At 36.5% G+C, this 22,587-nt stretch overlaps 4 protein-coding genes across 7 annotated transcripts; 1 reads left to right on the top strand and 3 right to left on the bottom strand.

Moving 5' to 3' along the window:
- Positions 1–188: 188 nt before the first annotated feature.
- LOC110796264 (metal-nicotianamine transporter YSL1) lies at positions 189–4,089 on the bottom strand. Its single transcript, XM_022001311.2, has 7 exons — positions 3,615–4,089; positions 3,324–3,493; positions 3,041–3,135; positions 1,979–2,116; positions 1,698–1,887; positions 1,314–1,428; positions 189–1,220 (listed from the first exon to the last, which is right to left on the bottom strand). The coding sequence occupies exons 1-7, from the start codon at positions 3,991–3,993 to the stop codon at positions 295–297; spliced, it is 2,013 nt and encodes a 670-aa protein (XP_021857003.1). The 5' UTR covers positions 3,994–4,089; the 3' UTR covers positions 189–294.
- A 1,082-nt stretch (positions 4,090–5,171) lies between these two features.
- LOC110796274 (metal-nicotianamine transporter YSL1) lies at positions 5,172–9,157 on the bottom strand. 2 transcript variants are annotated; one of them, XM_022001321.2, is made up of 8 exons: positions 8,583–9,157; positions 8,071–8,459; positions 7,811–7,983; positions 7,444–7,538; positions 7,028–7,162; positions 6,734–6,923; positions 6,491–6,608; positions 5,172–6,212 (listed from the first exon to the last, which is right to left on the bottom strand). In XM_022001321.2, exons 2-8 carry the CDS (start codon positions 8,432–8,434, stop codon positions 5,278–5,280), a joined length of 2,010 nt encoding a protein of 669 aa, XP_021857013.1. In that variant the 5' UTR covers positions 8,435–8,459; positions 8,583–9,157; the 3' UTR covers positions 5,172–5,277. The 2 variants fall into 2 exon arrangements, with proteins under 2 accessions (XP_021857013.1, XP_021857021.1); XM_022001329.2 differs by having other exon boundaries at positions 8,071–8,471; positions 8,583–9,047.
- Positions 9,158–14,664: 5,507 nt separating this feature from the next.
- Positions 14,665–15,075, bottom strand: LOC110795253 (uncharacterized). Its single transcript, XM_022000261.1, has one exon. It carries the CDS (start codon positions 15,073–15,075, stop codon positions 14,665–14,667), a length of 411 nt encoding a protein of 136 aa, XP_021855953.1.
- A 372-nt stretch (positions 15,076–15,447) lies between these two features.
- LOC110796287 (transcription termination factor MTEF1, chloroplastic) lies at positions 15,448–22,302 on the top strand. 3 transcript variants are annotated; one of them, XM_056831758.1, is made up of 2 exons: positions 15,448–16,392; positions 22,147–22,302. In XM_056831758.1, the coding sequence occupies exon 1, from the start codon at positions 15,498–15,500 to the stop codon at positions 16,383–16,385; it is 888 nt and encodes a 295-aa protein (XP_056687736.1). In that variant the 5' UTR covers positions 15,448–15,497; the 3' UTR covers positions 16,386–16,392; positions 22,147–22,302. The 3 variants fall into 3 exon arrangements, with proteins under 3 accessions (XP_056687736.1, XP_056687737.1, XP_021857034.1); XM_056831759.1 differs by lacking the exon at positions 22,147–22,302 and adding an exon at positions 21,641–22,018; XM_022001342.2 differs by lacking the exon at positions 22,147–22,302 and adding an exon at positions 21,532–22,018.
- Positions 22,303–22,587: the final 285 nt, after the last annotated feature.

The raw sequence follows: 22,587 nt of genomic DNA, 5'->3' as shown, positions 1-22,587 counted from the left end.
TTTTTTTTTTTTTTTTTTTTTTTTTTGTGTGTGTGTTACCACCCGGTTCACCCTTAGGGCTAATCCGGATCGAACACGCAGTTCTCCGGACTAAGTTCAGCCCCAATCACCACTAAACCAACAAACACTTGGTAGTTGTTTCTAGTCTGTTGCTCCCCAAATAAATGTCGTCAAACTTTGCGTCAAAATACTCACCAAATTACCAGAGGTAATATTAGTCAAACTCCGAATTTTTAACGTATGTCCAGAGTTATTCTACTACAAAGAAGACACAAGTTTCTTCCTATATAACTCCTAAGAGGCCAAAAATTTCATACAAATTGGAGGTTTAACTTTAGCTAGAGCCAGAAGAGAAGCGGGCAGGCTCCAAATCCCTTCCCCACAAATGAAACCCGAAGCAACAACCGGAACCATTAACTCGGCCTTCTTCGGGTTAAGTTTTTGATACACGAACACTATCAAGCTTCCCAAACACATATCAATCGCAAAATAACCCCCTACTAAAAATGGTATAGCCATAACCATTGGAAGTGGCATCAATTTTCCAATCTTTGATGGTAGCAAGTCTCTCATCAGGTTTAGTCCCACTGCAAGTGCAAAAAACCCATAACAGAGCTGTAAACAATGGCGAGGAAGTGCTGAGAATCCCTCAACCCCTAAAATTGCCATGTTCCTGTAAATTAGGGCATAAGGTGCTTTGAATTCACCATTAGGGTTTCCCACATCAAAAGCTTGGTAGAACAGGAAGAAGATGAGTGAGGATGCAATGCACCCAATTGCAGTGCCAACTGCTTGGCTAAGGAGCATTGAACGGGGCGATGATAGGGTCATATGGCCCGTCTTGAAATCTTGCATTAGGGTGCATGAAACATAGGCAACTGACTTGATCACACCACAGCCCACGAGCCCGGCTACAACCCCGTTGTCTTTCCCGGCAAGGGCGGCTAGGATGAAAATGGCTACTTTTCCGTAATTGTATGCCATGTTCTGATCAGTTAAACCAGCTCCATACGCGTTGGCAAAAGACAGAATTGGTGATAGAATGTATGCTATGATGACATAGTACCATTTAACTTGGGGAAACATGAATGGGATCACAATGGTGGAGATGATGGAGAGGGGGATGTACCCAGCACCTGTGATCCACATAGGAATCCTTTCTCTAACGAAAAGCTCATTTTGTTTATGGAGTTCTGGAATTTTGTTCTGATCAGTTTCATCTATATTGAAAACAGATCTGTGCATTAGAATGAAGTAAGGGAAAAGAATCAAAGATACTGAAGAAGTGTGAACACCTCAAAGTAAAAATTCACCTGTATCGATGATCTTGTTTCCTGTCCTATCGCGGATGTTTTTAATGATGATGTAAATTACTTTGAGGAAGATGTATAACCCATCACCCAGAATGAGAGCAATGGAAATAAATACCTGCCAAAAAAAAAATTCCAGTTAAGCTATGTTCTGTTCGACTTATTTTGACTTATTTTAGACAAAATAAGTTCAGTTAAGTTCAGATAATATAAGTTCAGTTTTTTTCAGCCATTTTTACACACAAATAAGTTTATTTCAGATAAAATAAGTTAAGTTAAGTTCAGATAAGTTTAGATAGGTTCAGACAAAATAAGTTATGGAAATATCGAGAAATTTCCCTAAGGTTTTTCTAGTGCTTAGGATGGAGTTGAAGTAGAGGAAGTAACCTTGTAGCCATTGAGTCCTTGCATGCTGTAACCTGGTAAATCTGCAGGGAACCAATCTCCTTTGAGTTTACCAATTAGTGGCCACATGATTCCCCAGGAAATCACAGCTCCCAGCAGTACAGACAGATTAACAAGATGAGAACAAATCATTCCTGTGCCGATATATGTCAGACTGAAGTCGAAGTAAAATCTGCAGTAAAATGTGCAGAAAGTAAATCAGACTAATCAAGCAGGAACATAGGACTTTAGAGTTTAAGGAAGAGGGAAGAAAGGGAAATTACGAATGTTTAAAGGCTTGAAGGCCAAAAGTTGGGAACTGGTTGAATCCACAGTCTCCTGATTTACCAGTAAAAAACCACTGGAAAAAACCCCAGAAGAAGCTTAATGAGAAGTACTTCACAAATCCTCGCACCTGCTTCCTGGAATGTGCAAACTTTTGATACATAGCAACAACAGAAATGAGCTATAAATGATGAAGATTTTTAGGAGATTGTTTGTTTGGTGGAAAACTGGAAATCATAGTAGCAGATTCTGGAAACTAAGAATTGCAAGCTTGAACAGCTTCAATTTCTATTCTACTGAGTATTCTTTAACAAAGGTTCTGTCTTTTATTTGTTTAAATTTGGTTCATAGGAGGCATGTGAGGATTTTTGAGGATGTTCAAACATACATCCTTTTTCTTCAATACAACCCAGAGGTTTTACAGGCTGAAATCTGGAACAATGTGAAGAAAGGGTATGCATAGATGATTTTTTTTGAATGTTTATGACGAACACTGTAAATCAGAGCAACATGGTTTTAGGATCAACTGTCAAGACTTAGGCTTCTTCAATATCTTTTCCCTATTTCATTCTAATGCTTCTTCAATAAGGAACCATGGAGTGAAATGTCAGACTTAGACCAGGTGAAGAGATCCTATCTCACACCATGGTTTCATTGAGGTGTGAACTCCTCAAAGAAACCATATTGCTCCTGGGCTAAGTCTGATTTTTCTAGTTTTCGGTCTGGTCTGGTCTGATTTTTCTAGACTGATGTAATGAGAAATACTCCCTAGTGACCGCTTCTCTCAGACTCATAACATAAGGTTATCCCTCCCATGAAACCGATAAAACTCCTAGTTAATAACCAAGATTGACCTCCCCTTCACTTACCCACCCTACTCGAGTCTTGAGATACACCACTTAACTACTTCACCCCACACATGCCTAATTATGTTGATTGAGATTAGTATAGATACATTGGCACTACTAGTGCTAACTAAAACACCTCTTGTTTAACTAGCTATTTTGGTTTTGCCAACATAGAGAGATTAGTCTTAACTACTGCGAAAATGATGGAGGTACCTTGACAGTTTATCTCCCCTTGAATGAAATCCATTAATGAGAACAGAAGTTGCCAAGCCACTCGGGAACGGCAATTTGTAGTCAACTATCAATATCTGCAAGACATCAGGATTGACCTTCAGAAAGTGATCATTTTCGTTATTTCTACTTAGGCTCGATTCTGTTCACCTTATTTTCACTTATTTCAGCAAAAATAAGTCCAGTTCAGATAAGATAAGTTTAGGAAAATGAAAATCACGTTAATAGTGAACATGAATGAAAGATGATTACAATTGTTAATTACCTTCCGAAGTGGGATCAACACAAACAGTCCAACAAAACAGACAAGCAAATTATAACCAATCACCCATCCAAGCTGTAACTCCTTGTAACTCCCTGGTGGATTCCCTGGCGAGTTTCCGGCAAGTTCGTACGTCTTTTTGTTCAATGCCAACAGATGCGCCCCGAATCCACCTGCAAACCAATCAATCAAGAATGAAACAAAGAAAAAAACAGATAACCTGTAACAACAAAATTCAAGTAATGATAAACCCAGTTTCTGACATTTCTGGGTAGTAGTATTAAGATATAAGACCTGAAATGACCATGCTGTAACAGGCAACAGCACAAGTCTGAATCATAGTATTTTCATGTCTGGTAAAAGGAACAGAGGAAAAGGACGTCTTCTCCAAAATTTTAGTCCATGATTGAATGAAAATAAATGCAAGAAGTGCCACTGAAACGTTCAGATTGGGACTCAAACCAGTAGTAAGGCTTATCCTCATTATAATTATGCAGTATATAACCCCAATGATCGTACTTGCTACCAAACCTCGTACTGTAATCTGTTTATTCCATGGTGGGATTCTGTTTTTCGAGTCGCCGTATTCGGCCGCCGTTTGTTGTTCCTCTTCCATCTCCGCCGCCGGTTGTATCTCTCTCATTGATCCATCTTCATCTTCCTCTTTCCCCATGTTTTTTTATTGATGATTTTGGTCAAAAAATTTAGGAAATTTCAGTGATGAAATAATGGTGAGTGTCGTTTGACAGTTGGACTTTGTTTTGTTCAATAGTTATCTTTCGCTATTTATATGGAGTGTATTTATAAAGAGTTAGTTACGTTTATTTCTGATTATTATTATACGAGATTTGGAGATTTTTTACAAAAGTAAAACAAAAATTAGGTGGAAAATGTTAGGAATTAATGATAAATATAACATGGGTCTTTGGTGTGTGAACACACGAAAAAAGCATGTACAGGCGTACAGCTGGTCTGGCATGTGACGTGCCACACCATCAACTAATGGTATGGCGCGTCCACACTTAATTAAGTAACGCGCGTTTGTGCTACCCAGACATCCAACAGATGCGATTACATACTTATATGAGTTTATGCGCAATTGTGCATAATAGAAGCAATAAATTGTCGTTGACCCAATGGTAAAAATCACTCCCTTATTATCTGCACTTCGCGACCCTTTTCGTTGTATTGTTTTTTAGACCAGCTTTTCTACTGGGAAATACGAAGTACGTAGTAACATACTATAATAATCACATTTATTTACTTTAATTAATTTTAAGTTATAACTTGAAATATTTTCCTGTGATACACTAACAAATAAACATATTTCCCTAATCCGTATAAGAAATATTATTGATGAAGAGGTTGACCACTGAGCCAACGAACAGAGTAATGTTATTTCCTCTGTATTTTGTTGCTAAGTAGTCATGTTGTCAACACTTAAATTAGTAGTGAAAATGCGTCACACCATCAAGTTCATAGTGTGGCTGATCACATATGAAATTTGATTTATCACCGTTCTAAAGTTAACTTAAACTGAGATACTCCCTCCGTCCCTTAATACTTGGCCTGTTTTGACCGGACACGCTTGTCAATGCACAACTTTGACCACCAATTTCTTTAACTACATATTATAAAAACTTATAAAAATACTAATATTTTGAAAATATATATAAAAATGAAGCCAACAATATATTATATACTAACATTTGTTTTCATATATACTAGAAATAAAATGGGGTCAACGTGAATTATGTGAATAGTGCAAAAAATCAAAACAGGTCGAGTATTATCATACTGAAATTAATATTCACGTATTGAGGGATCATGAACATGAACTGCATCTTATGCTGCACCTGAAAACTCTGTATTGAATTGAGGGATCATGAAAAATTCTGAAAAATGTATACATTATTGTGAAAACAAAAACCTGTCTATAGCCATTACAGAAAATGTTCTATGTCTTTGAAGACAAAAATGTCATGCAAATCGGAGGATTTACATTAGCCAAAGCAAGAAACGAAGCAGGAAGTGACCATAATCCTTCCCCACAGATCAACCCAGAAGCCACTGCAGGAACCATCAAATCTGCCTGCTTAGAATTAATCTTATGCCACACAAACACCACTAAACTCCCCACACACATATCAATAGCAAAGTAACCACCTACTAGAAAAGGAACCGCCATCACCATAGGAAGCGGCATCAATCTCCCAATCTTTGACGGAGTCCGATCTCTAATCAAATCAGCAAGTATTGCAAAGGCAAAGAAACCACAACAAAGCTGCAAACAATGCTGTGGTAAAGCTGAGAACCCTTCAACACCTAATATTGCCATGTTCCTGTATATCAAAGCATATGGTGCTTTATATTCACCATTGGGGTTTCCAACATCAAATGCTTTATAAAACAGGAAGAAGCTAGGTGGGGTTACTATACATCCAATGACTGTTCCAATAGCTTGACTTATAAGCATTGATCGTGGTGATGATAAGGTCATATGTCCTGTTTTAAGGTCCTGCATTAATGTGCATGAAACTAATGCCATTGATTTGATTACTCCTGCACCTACAAGTCCTGCTACCACGCCGTATTTTTTCCCTGCTAGGGAAGCTAATACAAAGAGTGCTACTTTGCCGTAGTTGTATGCCATGTTCATGTCTGTTAGTCCAGCTCCATAGGCGTTGCAGAAGGCTAAAGCTGGTGCGAGAAGGTAGGCTACGATGACGTAGTACCATTTGATTTCAGGGAATAGCATTGGAAGGAAGATGACAGTTATTACTGAGAAGAAGATGTAGCCACTTGCTGCTACCCACATTGGTATGCTTTCTCTTACAAATACCTCGTTCTGTCTTTTGATGTTGGGAGCTTTACTTTCATTACCGTTTGTTTCTGTAAAGGTAAAGAAAATGGGCTTTCATTTCTGTCTGACAGAGTATAAGGGTGCGTTCTATTTATCTGGTCTTCCCTTATTTTTCTGAAATTATCTTATCTGAACTTATCAAAACTTATTTTAGTTATAAATCATACTTGGTCAACATTTATTTTTTCTGAACTTAAACTGTACTTTTGTGGACTTATTTTCCTGATATAAGTGGAAATAAGGTGAACAGAACATAGCCTAATTTAGAAAGACTTGACAGTAAACAATAGAGAAGTGAAAAAGTTACCTGTATTCTGTGCGGCCTTTTGTTTCATTCTACCTCGAACATTTACCAGAATGATGAGCATTACTTTGAAGAAGTTATAGAATCCGTCTCCAAAAATGAGAGCAATTGAAATAAAGACCTGTTAATCACATGTTTTTTCAAAGAGTAAGACGATAATTAATGGACAAATTTGGTATTCTGATTAAGCAAGTGATCAATTAGTGATGATCAGTTGAAGGTGAGAACTGAGAGTGTAATAATAACCTTGTATCCATTCAAACCCTGCATGCTTTCTTCTGGTATGTTTTCAGGGAACCAATTTCCTTTCTGCTTGTTAATGAGAGGCCACATTAGTCCCCACGAGAGCACGGCTCCAAAGAGCAAAGACAAGCTTACAAGATGAGAACAAATCATCCCTGTTCCCACATAGGTCATGCTAAAATCAAAGTAAAACCTGCACAAATTTGCAACATACTCAATATAGTTTTTTTTTGTTGCAGTTTTCTTACAGATAATATCAGATAATTGAGCTGAAAGAGATGAAGCAGGAAAGTTTACGTATGTCTCCAAGCTTGCAGTCCGAAAGTAGGGAACTGAATGAATCCACAGTTCTCTTTAGCAGTGTAAAACCATTGGAAAAAACCCCATAAGAAACTCATTGAAAAGTACTTCAAAAATCCGCGAACTTGTTTCCTGAAAACAAATTATAACCCTGTTAACTGTAAGTATATATTTTACCTTACTAACAAATCACAACAACCCCGGCCTTGTTCTCTTCGCCTGATCTGGTCTGATTTTTCTAGTTTCTGGTCTGAATGTTTTATGTGAGTGTTTTTTGCTTTTTTTGGTCTAATTTGGTCTGTCTAATAAACATAAGTATAAGGAGAAGAGAACAAAGCCCCCAACTAGTCTAAGCAGAACAATTAAGATTAAGCATAAAGCAACTTGCCGCTTGAGTTTAGATATGTGCATACTTTGCCATTTTATCTCCCCTTGTATGAAATCCATTAATGAGCACAGCAGTTGCCATACCACTTGGAAATACCAACTTATAATCGACAATCAGTATCTGCAAACACAACTTTTATAAGTACTCCGTACATATAGTCAGTCATATACTATCATACTATGTTACTCGGACTCTTCATTTTACCTCAAGTACCCGTGTCGGATCCTCAACACTCCAACACTCTATTTTCGACTTAAGTCATGGAAAAGTTTCACAATTTAGCCGAGTCGGACACTCAGACATGTATCCGTGTCCGGCACTAGTACCCGAGTCCAAGTAACATAGGTCATATATACAGTGTTGTTAAGTCAAAAACAAATGCACCTTTTTACCTTCCTTAAAGGGATCAACACAAACAGACCAACAAAACAGACTAGAAAAAGATAAGCAGTCATCCATCCAACTTTCAAATCCTTATAACTTGCTGGAGAATTCCCTTCCATGTTAACTCCTGCTAACTCATACGTCTTCTTGTTCAGTCCCAAAAGATAAGACCCAAATCCACCTATTCATCAAAGAAAAACCATAATCATAAATCTGAATTCGTGTTATTACAGCAATAAAACCTCGAAAAAACAAAGTGTTGAACAACCTCCAATGGCAATGCTATAGCAAGCAACAGCACAAGTCTGAATCATGGTGTTCTCCTGTTTAGTAAAAGGAACAGGAGAATAACCAGCTTTCTTAAGGATTTTGTTCCAAGTCCTGATAAAAACAAAGGCTAAAAGAGCAGCAGAAACATTAAGGTTTGGACTAAGTCCTGTTGTAAGATTCAGCTTCATTGCAATGATGCTGTAAATCACTCCAATAATTGCACTTGCTACAACTCCTCTAACTGTGATCTGTTTATTCCATGGTTGCAGTCTTTCTAGTGTTACCGCCTCATCTGATACTTCACCTTCCACCACCACCTCCCTCGCTATCTCCCTCTCGTCTTTCTCCTCCATTCGTTGCATTTCCTTCTCAATAATACGCGATTCTCTGAAAACAAAACTTCAGATATAATCACATGATCACTCAACACTAATAATACAGTAGATAAGTACATATAATATAACTTCAAATTATGTCCTAATTTCCAAATATGGTGGAGCAAGTTATTACCTTAACAGAAGTAGGATGAAAAATTAGGCACGTTGTAAGAACACCATCGATAATAGATGCAGGAAACACACTAAGAAATACCTAACCAAACATGGGAATTGTCCCTTGTGACTGTCCTAAAATAAAAAATATCTTTTTGTGAATCTTATATTCTTTGATGATTATATATGTAAACTTATGTTATGGGTGGATTTTTCAGTTTAGTTAGTATAAAAGTTGAGTAAAAAAACTATAGTAATATTCTAACAAGAACAGAAGAACATGACTTAATCTATGAATTGAATGAGAGAGAGAGTTGCCTAGGAAGTTGCTCTTTGGACTTGGGATTGGAATTATTATATGCTTAATAGGGATAGTTTGTCGTGTGGTTACAATAGAGTGTGGCCAGCACAAGATAAGGCTGGACGAGAATAATCGAACAAATTTAGCTCACATATCAACTTACATCAAGTACCAGAATTTAGTCAAATTGTTCATATATACTAGAGGTCCAAGACATTTCTAAAGATATAGTGGAATAATATAGGGTTGTTATTGCCCATCTCTCGCACATAGACCCATATTATGGACGATATAGGGGGGCATTATTTCTTTACTATGGAGTACTATATTCTTATATACTTAGTACATGCCATGAGCCCATGATCTTAATATGTGGATGTTAGCTAGCTTAGTTAACTGACAGATATGGCGGGGCATTATTTCTTTACTACGGAGTGACAAATTCTTATATACATGCCAATATGTAGATAACACCTAGCTTAGTTGGTAAAGTTTTGAGGGTTGGTATCCAAAACTTTTCGTCTGGAATTAAATGTAACCGAAACAGAAGAAAACATCATTGGAGCATCTTTAATGGTAAGCAAATTGATACTCCCTCTGTATTTATTTAAAGGATACACTTGCCTTTTCCGGCCGTATTTATTTAAGAGATAACTTGTCATTTTTAGTAACTTATCAACCCCACCATCTAATTAAATAATCTATAATATATCCTATGTCTCACCACCCTATTAAACAAATAGTTTTAGAACTACACCTCATCCCCCATCCCCAAAAATAACATGGTGTGTAGTAATTGCTTGCTATAGCAGATTTGGAGTGTTTATTTTCATTCACTCCATCCCCCATCCCCTAAAATAACATGGTGTGTAGTTGCTTGCTATAGCATTGCCACGGACATATTACTTTATTTCATTCAATTCTTCATTCTTAAAATCCGTGGCCGTCCAAGTGTATCCCTTAAATAAATACGGAGGGAGTATGTTGCTTTTATTTGCCACATCAGATTTTCAAGCTACTACTTTTCTATCTTTTTTTGCTCCAACAGTTAGCAAATTGCATGGATTTTTCAAGCATTTTTTTAAAATCATTTTTATTTATAACTCACATATTTACCAAATAAACAATTGTTTTATACCGTTCTTTTTTTCCCAAGTTGATTAGTTTTTTAGAGCTAATTTGTTTAGCCTGGCTAATTGCTCCTATGTACTTCAATAGTTTGCTAGTAGTTAGAAAATTTATGTAACTTACAAGCCAAAATAAAGGGGTCTAAGTGAGGCAAAATTATATTGAGGCGGACCAAAAAGAAAAGTGGAGCAAATAAATACATGTAGTATGAGTTCATTAGCTTAGGCCTGGCTTTTATTGATTTGGTTTTGATTCTCTCCTTCACTTTTTAACGTGAGGGCTATGTAATTTCCCCTTCAACCAAAATAATAAAATATACTACTCTCTCCATCTCACAATTTTTTGCCACTTGATATTTCTACTCTCAATTTTTTGAGGGGCAACCCCTACCCCTATTTTTCCTGGTATGTAAATCCATGTTGAACAACCGTTGTACGAAAAAAAATTCGGATCTGGAATGCAAAGTAGACGAACAATTAGCTTTAATGGAAAAAGAAGCAATTTATGTGTTTCTAACAAAAAGAAAAGTAAAAGATTATTGCGTTTGAATATTTTGCGTTCAATATACGTATTACAATAGTCAATAGATGATGAAACTCATGAAAATGATGTCATGATGAAAACAAATCATTAAATCCAAGATCATACGTAGTATATACTAATTACGTATTACTCCCTCCGTCCCTTAATACTCGCACCGGTTTAACCGGTGCGGAGTTTAAGACATTTGCATTGACTTATTAATTTAATGGTTGATAGTGGGTATTTTTTTAATATAGTTAGTGGGAAATGTGTAAGGGGTGGGGAGTGGTGAGTGGGGAGTGTAGATTTTTAAATGATTTTTTTGTAGGGAGTAGGGTGTAGGTGGGGTAATAGGTATATAAGTGTGAGAAATAATATAATATTGGTGAAGATTTCCATTTATAAAAGCGGTGCAAGTATTAAGGGACGGTCCGAAAAGGAAAGCGGTGCGAGTATTAAGGGACGGAGGAAGTATCTTTCAATGGTTGTTTAGAGTTTAGACTAATTAGGATTCTAAATCACTTTTACATGACCTTCTTGTCACTTTTTCTGTTACCGATAAGGCAATAAGGTTAGGACTAAAGTCTAATTTCGTTACGGCCTCTTGTATATCGGTTTCTGATCGGTCTACCGTGGATCATATGAGATACTTCAAATTTATAATATTGAAATACTCCACAATGTTTCCACGTTGTTTCCTAAATTCTAAAAGATATCCTTCTATAAGTTTAAGTTTTATAAAAGCCGATCCCAAAATACTTGCGTGATTTTAATTTCAACTTTAAAGCATACTTCCTCCGTTTCACAATAGATGCATCATTTTTTTTTCCACGTATCCCAACATACTTCTTTGAACATTAATATCTCTAATTGCGTGTAAGTAATTAAAATTAAAAAAAATTGATATTTGGAATCCTCACATTGATACGAATTTAACAAGATCTGACTTGACTATGTTTGTTTCTACATAACGTGAAATAATAATTGTCAAAATTAGTTAATGAAAAGTGTACAAAAGAGAAACGATGCATCTATTGAGAAACGGAGGAAGTATTCCGGTTAGTCGGTTACTATTTGCCGTGACTTTGTCCTTAGGCCACTACATGTCCTTAGCATGGGATGCCAAAAATCTATGCTATGGACCAAATTTGAAAGCTATTTGTATTCTATATTCTTTTGGCAACTTTGCAATCAAACCATCAATTCTCCAAGAAAAAATAAAATTCAATCTTGTCTTGATTGGACAGCTCCTCAATCTAGATGATCATTGTGTCCTTAGTTTATATCTTTACTAAAACTTCTCCTTGGTGAACTTTTCTTGCAAATTTATGAGTCCTCCAAAAATGATAAATACTCTGTAGTGCTCTACGAACGAAATATCATAATCACCTTTAATATTGTGTACTATAAAAAAATAAAAAGTAAAAAAAATTGTTCTTGTACTAACAATAACATGGACCAATTATATTTTTGATGTTTTGGCCCAGTAATTAAGATTAAGGATATGCATACTAGGTTACAGTTTGAATCTCTCTTCTGACTTCCCACATTTGTAATTTAATATTGCCGTTTTGACTCATACAACAACAAAAATAACATTGACCAATGATACCAATCAATCCAATTGCGATGGAGGCCAATAGTCTATAATTTGCATTGCGACTGAACTTGTCATATTATGAGGCAACTAGCAAGAGAGTGAATCGATGATGTCCCCAAAATCAATTTTTCTAATAATTCAATTGGTTTGATTCCTCAAAACATGTATGTACAAGATGACACAATCGATTATAATAAATTTATACTCATGTTTGGTAAGATGGTAAATTCTCTTACATACTACTCCCTCTGTCCCTAAAAGATTATCTAATTACTTTGATCATGAATTTCAATTAGCCTATTAATAATAATATGTTCATGTGCGATCTTGTTAGATTCATTTTAATATAGTTTTGAAATATCAATTTTTTATATTTTTTACAACTGTGGAATTAGAGGTTTTTGCATTTAAGTCGTGTCTTGGTGACCATAAAAATTCAAATGGGGCAATATTTTAGAGAATGATGGAGTAGTACATTAAAGCTTAAGCTAATTAATAGCCTAATACAATACTAACATGTTGGATTAATTATGCATAAGCGCGAAAGATTCGCCTGATTAACAGCTTTCGAAAGTGATCTAATTGTAAACAACCTATCATTTGATATACATTATACATAGATAATTAGAGATTAGAGAGCTATATAAAAGAAACTGTCACGGGATTACAACTGCTAGTGTACTTACTACATAAACAAATTTCTCATTTTGGAAAACAACTTTCATTTGGCATATTGACAGACACATAATTATTGACTTGCAAGTAGTATTATTGTTTGAATTAAATCAATTTCTCTATTAATATTGGCACTTTTATTTGTTTTATTTATCACAGTATCACACTGCTGAATGCCAGAATCTCGGGTTGGATTGTTAATGATATTTATGGACGTGTAATTGGTTTTTTCTAGGTCTGATTAAGGGCGTGTTCGGCGGTAGCGTTTGAGGTAGCGGGTAGCGTTTTGACCTAGTCAAGACGCTACTTGTAAAATTTGTAAGTGTTTGGTAAAGTAGCGATTTAAGTAGCGGTTAACGGTTGAGGTAGCGGTTGGGTAGCTTTTGTCAAACGTTAAAATTAGTAGCGGTTAAGGTAGCGGGTAGCGTTTGACAAATTTATAATAAAGTTTTAAATAATATTCTTGCTTTTACTTTTATTTTTATAATATCAACCGCTACTTTTACCGAACACTCATATTAGTTACCGCTACTTCGACAGCTAACTGTTACCCGCTACTATTCACCGCTACTCGCTACTTTAACCGCTACCCGCTACTTAACCGCTAACCGCTACCCGCTACTGCTAATTTTGCCGAACATGGCCTAAATATGTCTAAGTCTAACCGGCCCGAACTCAATATGATACCAACCCACTAAAATACCTAACCATGCTAACTTGATATCTTAAAATTAAGCCCATGGAACCTTAATTCTAATGGCCGATAATAATAAATGTGAAGAACATTAAAGACAAATTATAATTTATTTTTATTTTGCCAAAAAAAAATTATAATTTATTTTTTTACAAATGTGAAGAGCTTTTTACTCACTCGATCTGACCAACCCATTTAAGTATTTAACGTGTCTAAACCCAATATGTCGTATCACATTTTGTATCGTAACGCTCTGTATAACCATGTGGATTAGTACCATTAGTCCATATCCTCACCTCATAATGACAAATTTACGAAATTTCAACATTGGCAAAATATCAATGAAAAAAGTCAGTCAAGGAAGCGAAGGATTCTAAAATACAAGTTGAAACTTCATAGGCTACTACTGAATGCACATTGATGATTAGATGCTACTTTGTCATACATAGAACTATAGAACTGCTGGAATCTTTGAATTTTAAATCTGTTGAAAAAGATGTATGCCTAGATGGCCTTTCACGGCTTCTATTGTGATCGAGATTATTGAATCTCCTTTTTTTTGCGCGAATGAGCCACAAAACATATTTCTAGTTGGCTAGATGGCCTTTTACGGCTTCTTACTTGTGATTATGATTATTGACTCTTTTTTTTTGTATGAGTGACACAGAAAGGCATTACAAGCTCAAATTGATGGAAGTGTCGGAGATTCGAACTTGTAACATATTGTATAGGAGTATAAGTTTTCAATTTTTAATCATTAGGCTGAGGCCTAACTTGTTGATACAAGACTTGCATCCATGATCTCACAATTCAACATTCAAAATTTAGGCATTGAACCTATAGTCCACTATTGAGTAAATGGTGGTTCAACAAATATTATCACCTAAGATCTTTAGTACCAAGGATTCTACCTTAGACCGATGAAGGCCGGAGAAAATCGGATCGTAAGATCTACTTAATAACCAAATAACATTTATATATTTTTTGGCAAATAAGGATATTATTACCAAAAGGAAGAAGAAATAAGGCAAACACCCCAATTACAAGCTCAAGCACATCAGCCAATAGAGCTCTATAACACTATCTACTCAAATTCAAAAGTGTAAAGCTAAGTACATCAGATGATCTACTAGCTACATTAAACTGGATCTGCCTAAACAACACCTCAGGGTTTTGCGATTTTAGACAACATCATTCCTATTCAACCAAATGGAGTATACACTTTCAGCAAAGAACATTCCCAGAAGCTTGTGTCTACTGCCACTCCTTTTACAACTCTTAATCACCCACTGCAACTCATTAACAAAGGGCTCAGGTCTTCTCTTGAACTGCAGCAAATCCAAAACTTTCTGCCAAACTCTACAGGAGAAAGTACAGGCAAAGAACAAGTGATCTGCAGATTCAGTGCAAGTACTGCAGATAGGACAACCATCAGCAGTAACAACTCCCCATTTCATCAATCTGTCAAGAGTAGGTAATCTCTTCCAGATAGCAACCCACAGAATGAACAGGCTTTTAGGAGTTGCAGAATTGTTGCACATTTTCCTTCTCCAGGGAACTTTTGGGTGAACACCACACAATTTGTTGTACATTATTTTAATGGAGAAACATAACATTTATATATTACTGTACTAGTCGTACAATACAATACAAAATACGGAGTAATAAAAGGTTCTTTAAAGTTTTGATTAACTTCGAGTCTTACGTGATAAAGTTTATTAATCTTATCTTTTGGCAAATTTGTCGAAATTAACCTTTATTGCTCAAAAATTGTGAGAAATAACCATGTAAAATTTTTGGAAGAAATCATACCTTAAATTAAAAATTATTTACGAGAGAAAACCGATACCACGATATCAAGTTACCTGTTACGGAGTACTCCGTATCAACTTGTCAGTTACTCACTTCGTATACTATTCGAGTAGTCCAGTGCTTCAACGGTTAACACCACCCAAACAGAGAACAGAGAACACACACATTCCGCCCTTCTTTCATTCCAAATGCTACTTGAAAAATGATACCACGACTCACCACCACCTCCCTCCTCCACCCCCCTCCCCACTTCGTCTTATCTCCTCCCCTTAAACCCTTCCTACCCCCCTCAATTTCTCTCTCCGCCGCTCCAACCACCGACACTGGCCTCCAATTCCGCCGCAAACTCCTCTACCTCGAATCCCTAAACGTCAACTCCATCAAAGCCCTCCGAGAAAACCCCCAATTCCGCTCTTCCTCTCTCCAAACCCTGAAATCCGTCGAAAATTGCCTTTCTTCCTTTGGAATCCCGCGCTCCTCTCTCGGCCGCATTCTCGACATGTACCCTCAACTCCTCACCTCCGATCCCCACCTCCATCTTTACCCAATTTTCGATTTCCTCATCAACGAACTTCAATTACCGTTCCCTGACGTCAGCAAATCCATTATCCGGTGCCCTAGATTGCTCGTTTCAAGTGTCGACCTTCAGTTGCGCCCCACTTTGTTGTTCTTGCGGAAATTAGGGTTTGTAGGTGAGCATAGAATTGATTGCCACACTTCCGTTTTGTTGGTCTCGAGTGTGGAAAACACTTTGATTCCTAAATTGGAGTATTTGGGGAGCTTAGGGTTTTCGGAATTTGAGGTGGTTACTATGGTACTCCGGTCACCTGGGTTGCTCACTTACAGTGTTGAGAATAACTTTAAGCCGAAAGTGGAGTACTTCGTGAAGGAAATGAAGAGAGATTTGAAGGAGATTAAGCGGTTTCCGCAGTATTTTTCGTTTAGTTTGGAAGGGAAGATTAAGCCGCGACATCGGTTGTTGGTGGAGCATGGATTTTCTATGCCGCTTAGGGATATGTTGAAGGTTAGCGATGGAGAGTTCAATGTTCGGTTGCTTGAGATGAGATTGCAGCTAATTGATCGATTGTAGACTTGTAGTAAGTTGCATTCCCTTTTTGTACATTGTGCTGATAGTTAGACATATGTTGATTGATATGTGTCGCCGTGTAGAATAGAGTTTGTATATTTTGCCATGAATATGAAGCTTTTTCTATATAGCAAATGATTGGAGTAATGCCATATATGTTTGTCAACATGCTTTGAATTTTGTGATTGTGCTTGAAGATTTCAAAATAGAGTGATGGTATGAATGATTTGTACGTGTTTGATACTGCTGGTTTATGAATGTGTTTGATACTGCTGGTTTATGAATGTGTTCTTACAATCTGTATCTAATTATGGCATATAGGACCAGTTTAATGTGTCTGATAAGCTGATAGGACACCAAATATATCGAATGGAGTTCTATGTGTTAAATACTGGTGGATTATAAATTTATAATTGGATGTTTAATTGTTTATACATGAAGCATATAACTAGCATGATTTATGTGTTCTTATTTTTAATGACTGAAGGATTGGTGGATTGTCTTCCATGTCCATAGTCTAGTAGTGGGCACTAGACTGCAAATGAACTCTAGCTTGCCAAGCCTTAATACTTAAAATTCAGCCTGGAAGGGGGTTTTCCCCCCTTCATTTTTGTGAAAAACCATTATAGTCTTTATGGGGTAGTATGAAGTATTAAGTAAAGAAGGAGAAGAAGAAGATAAAAGCCCCAAAATGCCCTAGTTGTAATGTGCCACGTGTTGTCAATTTCCTCGATCGTTCTTGATAGTTCAGTAGGAACACTTGACAAGAGGGGGGGTGAATTGTTTCTTGGGAACTTGAGTAAGTTTCTTGCGGAATTTAAACAATAAAGAGACTGAGAACAATGAGCGAAGAAAGATATAAAACGGAGGAACCTTCTTGACCCTAATCAAGAAGAACCTCACTACTCTTTTGTATTAATGCAATAACTCTATTACAAATACACTCTTTAACTCGAGTTCATCTCGAACACGAGTTCCCCACAGCAATCCCCTTCGATTACTGTGCTACTCTTTCTCTCTCTGACTTAACTCTAATTCGCTCCTTTTCTCTTTGACTTAACTCTAAGTCACTGTTTCTCTCTTTGACTAAACTCTTAGTCGCTCTTTCTCTCTTTGACTTAACTCTAAGTCACTCAAGGATCACTCAATCCTTAAACCCAAAATACAATATGATAGATAGATTCTAGTACGTAATAAAGCTTATAATAATAAGGAACTCAAGGAACACTCTATTTTGCCAACTGATTCTTTTAAAACGTTTAAGCTCTTTAAGATAGATTTTGTAGAAATCAGTTGTGTTTTGAAAAGCTAAAACTCTTCTCCTTTTATAGGAGAGTTTTACCTAAGATTGGGTACCCATGTTCTCCTCAACTACCCACTAACTGTTACTGCTCAGTAACATGGGCATAGTTGGAGAGAAACAGGGAGACCAAATCAAAACACTACTTGCACGTTTAAACAGAAATACGTGGGAGAGTTTTAAGGATCATGGAAAATCTTTTGCTTGAGAAACAAGGAGAATGAAAACAGAATCCTATGTTTGCATTTATTAATTAAATTCATTTTATTTATTAACAAAGATTTTCCAACTTAAAACTCTTTTATAATTACAGTTAATATATTTCAATTTAAAACGTACCAAAATACTTAGGTTCCTTTCGTTCCAAATTACGTATAAACAATATTAAATACTTACATAAATCCTAAACATAAACTCATATGTTGTAGTCTTCATGTTGCACCTTTAGAAGCTTCACTCGAAGTCTTCCCAATTTGTTCCTTCTCTGGAACATCGAGGATCCACATAATATATGAGGATCTCGCCTTAGGAACTCGCCTTTGTAAACTTGCTTAATGATTATATCTTCAATGTAGTGTCTGACATGGATCAATTACTTGTTTATATTCCACGTTGCTTAGTTTATCCAACTCAGGATCTCCTTAACTTAGCATTATCCCTCTAAGGATCTCGGAACCTATTATGCAACATAACTTAACCAATTGTCAGGAGTTTGCTTTGTCATCATCAAAACTTTAGGGTCAACAGTTCTCTTCCAGTCTCACCAGTTCTCCCGTATGGCCGTTTCTCATCCTCATCCAAGATTGGCAATTTCCCCCCTCTCTAAACAGTCTCAAGTCTCAGCATGCATATAATGTTATCCAAGCTTAATATTGAACTATATATCTATCACCACTATGTTTTTTGCTGATTGCAATGGTTAGACCTCTCCATCTTCCTTTTGACAAGCCAGTAGACACCTTATTTCTTCAGTCGATTCTTTGATTTATGCCCCTTAATTCAATTACGGGTAAAATTTATTCCAGAAAACTAGCAAGATGGTTGTTTACGTGTTGTAATGTTCAATTCAAGTGATAATCAAAGTGAGAGTAAGCACCAAACTCCCGTAACTCTATCAAGCTTGGAATTCTAGGGGGCTTTATGATGTCAATGATTCTTCTTCCTCTCAATTTTTCAACCCCCTCTAATCATTGTTTATTCTTTTATGGTGGATCTTATTCTCGGATATGACTCATGTTGGATATTTATCTCTAGAATTCCAAGTTTATAAATTTCATTTGTCTAGCCCCCTTCTAATGCTATCTTTGCTGGAAGATATCATGCTTGTGTGCTTAATTTAGGTTTGGCCCGTAACAGCTTTTCTACTAGACATCTGGGCTATGTTTGGATAATTATAAGAATCTAGCTCCAGTTAAGTAATGGGCTCTGGTTAAAGCTCCTCCCTGGACAAATCTCAAATACTTTTGGTTCTATGTGTTGTTCTGTTGTGCAGAGAAGCCATGCAGGTATCCTGTAACTTGTTATGAAAGTCTCATTCTGTTTACACATGATTGCATTATATCTCGATTAATACGCCTTCAGCCATAAATGTTGAAGAATGGATTGTTATTAGATACCGAACTAATATTTTTATTGCATCCCCATCAAGGCATAATCTTAGAGTTGGAGTCATATTGCAGAAAGCCCTCATGTGTTGTTCCTGAATTTCAAAGTTAGGTCTCTTAGTCTCATTTCTTCTGTTTATCTTAATTCTGTTATCATTTCTCTATAAGCCAGAGTTTAATCTCAATCAGATTACAGAGAGGAAATGCATCATCAATGATTTAATGTTAGTAGCCTATATGAGCATCCTAATTGTGCATAAACTGAAAGCTTATGTGTAAGATGTTCTATTTGTGTCATTCTGAAATAGTGGATCTTGGATCTGATTGTTTTTATTTTTGTACGAAGTATATAATTTGGTTCATTAATGTTGGAACTTATACTGTAGTATAAGTTGTTAGTTTGTTTCCTTAGTTTAGGAAGTTTGTTACTAGATACTAACTTGTACATATGTTAGTATAAATACCTAAGCTTGTATTATTCTCATAAATAACACAATTAATAAAATGTAGTCTTTAGTTTTTCTCTCAAAGCTCACGAGCTTCCAAGGCTCAACAATGGCTTCTTGCTTTCTTCTTCCTTTCTTCTTCCTATTTCCTCAATTCTAACATGGTATCAGAGCGGGAACGATCCCGGCTCTTCAATTCCGCATAATTTTTTTGTTCAAATCAACTCATCAATTTCTTTTTCCCCAAAAATTTTCTGCTCCGAAATTTTGCTCGAATTGGGTCTTAATTCGACGAATTAGGGCTTTAATTCGCCCTAATATCTTCTAAAATCGCTCACAAATCTTCTTTAGAACCTTGAATCAAACAATTTTATGATTCTTGAGTTTTTCCCAAATTTTAGGGTTCTAGAATCTTACTACTGGAATTAATCGCAAGCGTTTCGTCAATTATTCCTCGCCGGCGATAACCAGAGGAAGATGAATAGTTACTGCCGCCTCCACTGCCACCCGTAACACCATTTTTTCACAATCAAAGGCGCGAAATCATCATCAAGATCTTCGCTGCCATTGAGGAAACTCTTGGAGAATTCAAGGTAGTGGATTACGATTCTTGAGTTCGTACGTTGTTTGGAGCGTTCTTGGTTTGATTTCTTGATCTCCTTGCTTACCTTCTTTAATTGCGAGTTGAATAAAGTTTCACATTATTTGAGTGATTCTCTGTTTAATTGGTTGATTTCTTGGCTTCTACTGCTTCCCCTGCCAATGATGTTGCTTAGTTTTGTCCTTCACCTGAAAACTCTCTCTCTCCTCAACCAAACTCCCAAAGAAAACCAACTTCAATTTCATCTCCCAAAACTGGGTTTCTAAACCTTCTGCAAATTAATTGATATGTTTTGTTAGTCCGGGTAACATATGCTTGAGCTGAGGTTTAAGAAATGTCAACTGCATCAGTTTATTTCCAATTGGTTTTGAATGTTCATTGGCTTCCAATTGGATGTTGTTCTAAGATGTTATTGTAGTTTGAAGTTCTGGTTCATGTCCGATTTGGGTAGTTCTTGACTGGACATTGAATTGAAGTGTGAGTGTATTGTTGGATGATGGTGGAGTATTGGTTTTAGGGATAGCAGAAGTAGAAGTTCATGCTGGAGAATTCAAAGAAGCGTTTATTGTAGGTAGTACTTTCATTGGAGGATTCTTTGTGACTTATGTCAAATTGTCCTCCAAGATGAAATCATACGAGTATGGGTGTTGTATGTGATTTGAAATGGTGGTTCTTATGTCAGTCCTGCAGATAACAGAGGTGGTTGTTGAATGTTGGCTTGATTTATTGCCAATAACATTGAATTTTTTTTTTGGTGTTGAAGTTTGTTTGTGACCCAACAGAGGTTGAGGTTTTATTTTTGTGATGACCCAACAGAGGTTGAGGTTCATTTTGTGACCCATAGAGGTCCTTTCTCATTGATCCGTAAAGATCAATTTCATGATCCATTGTGATCTTTCTTTTGATGAGACCCATTGTGGCTCATTCTATCCGACCCATGGAGGTCATTTTCAGACCCACGGTGGTCCTCTTTCCGACCCACAGTGGTCAGTTTCGACCCAAAGTGGTCAATTCTCAAAAGACCCAAAGGGTCATTCTCAAATTGTTTCTTTTTTGATCAATTTCTATCTTCAGCTTTATTTTTCATAGCTGAATTTCTCATTCTTTTCCTCTCAAACACATTATCCTTCATTCTTCACATTGGAGTTACGGTGTATGTGTGTGATTGGTTAATGATCAATGGTGTATTTTGGAGCAGGAAGCTGATTCATGGTGGTTAGTTCAACCAAATTATTCTGATTGGTAGTTCCATTTGTATGAAGTATTCTGGTGGTGTTCTCATCAGTCAAGTTGTTGGTCATGGTCAGGAAACAACCATGGATTCACATAACAGTTTTCAGATGCTAAGTGTTGAAGAAACACAAAGGTGCAGTGTTCAAAACTTCAGATACCTCCCGTTGACAGTATTCCAGATGTTGTGGCTGCAGTTCTCATCGCCAAGAGGAGCAACCGAGAAACAACTGCTTCATTTCATGATTTCAAACTGAAAATGTTTAACACCATTTTCAGTTTGAGGGGGGGTGTTGGAACTTATACTGTAGTATAAGTTGTTAGTTTGTTTCCTTAGTTTAGGAAGTTTGTTACTAGATACTAACTTGTACATATGTTAGTATAAATACCTAAGCTTGTATTATTCTCATAAATAACACAATTAATAAAATGTAGTCTTTAGTTTTTCTCTCAAAGCTCACGAGCTTCCAAGGCTCAACAATGGCTTCTTGCTTTCTTCTTCCTTTCTTCTTCCTATTTCCTCAATTCTAACAATTAAGTCGGAACTCAAATGTGAGTACAATATCAGTATCAACTGTTGCAGATTCTCTAATTATAAAGTTCCATATTTCTCCGAGCGTACTGATTTGTGGTGCAAGTTAATCAAGTTATTGCGGAGTACTCCATTTTTTAAGTTTGTCTGATTGTCTCTGTGTGTGTTTCTGTATATATTCAGTAAGCTACACAGAGTACCTTGTAGTAAGACATAAGCTTCTTTCCAAGAAGAAGACATGTACGGAGTATATTATTTTTCGTAAAATTGCAATTTGCCTTTTTGTACTAAGAAAGATTCTTTCAACATAATTTTACATCCTGGCCAGATAAGGATGCTAAATCCTATCCTTGGGCCTTCGATTTTTTTTTTTTTTTTTTTTTTTCCGGGTGCAAATGAGTTAGAAGGGCGGGGATGAGAATCGATCCCAGGATTATCTGAAACCGGGATGGAAGCTCTAACCAATTGAACTATTCATCACTCTCTTGGGCC

The sequence above is a fragment of the Spinacia oleracea genome, chromosome 6, assembly GCF_020520425.1.
Source record: "Spinacia oleracea cultivar Varoflay chromosome 6, BTI_SOV_V1, whole genome shotgun sequence".
Taxonomy (NCBI): Eukaryota; Viridiplantae; Streptophyta; class Magnoliopsida; order Caryophyllales; family Amaranthaceae; genus Spinacia; species Spinacia oleracea.
The sequence above is the reverse complement of the archived record's forward strand: the minus strand, read 5'-3'. Positions and strand labels throughout refer to the sequence as shown.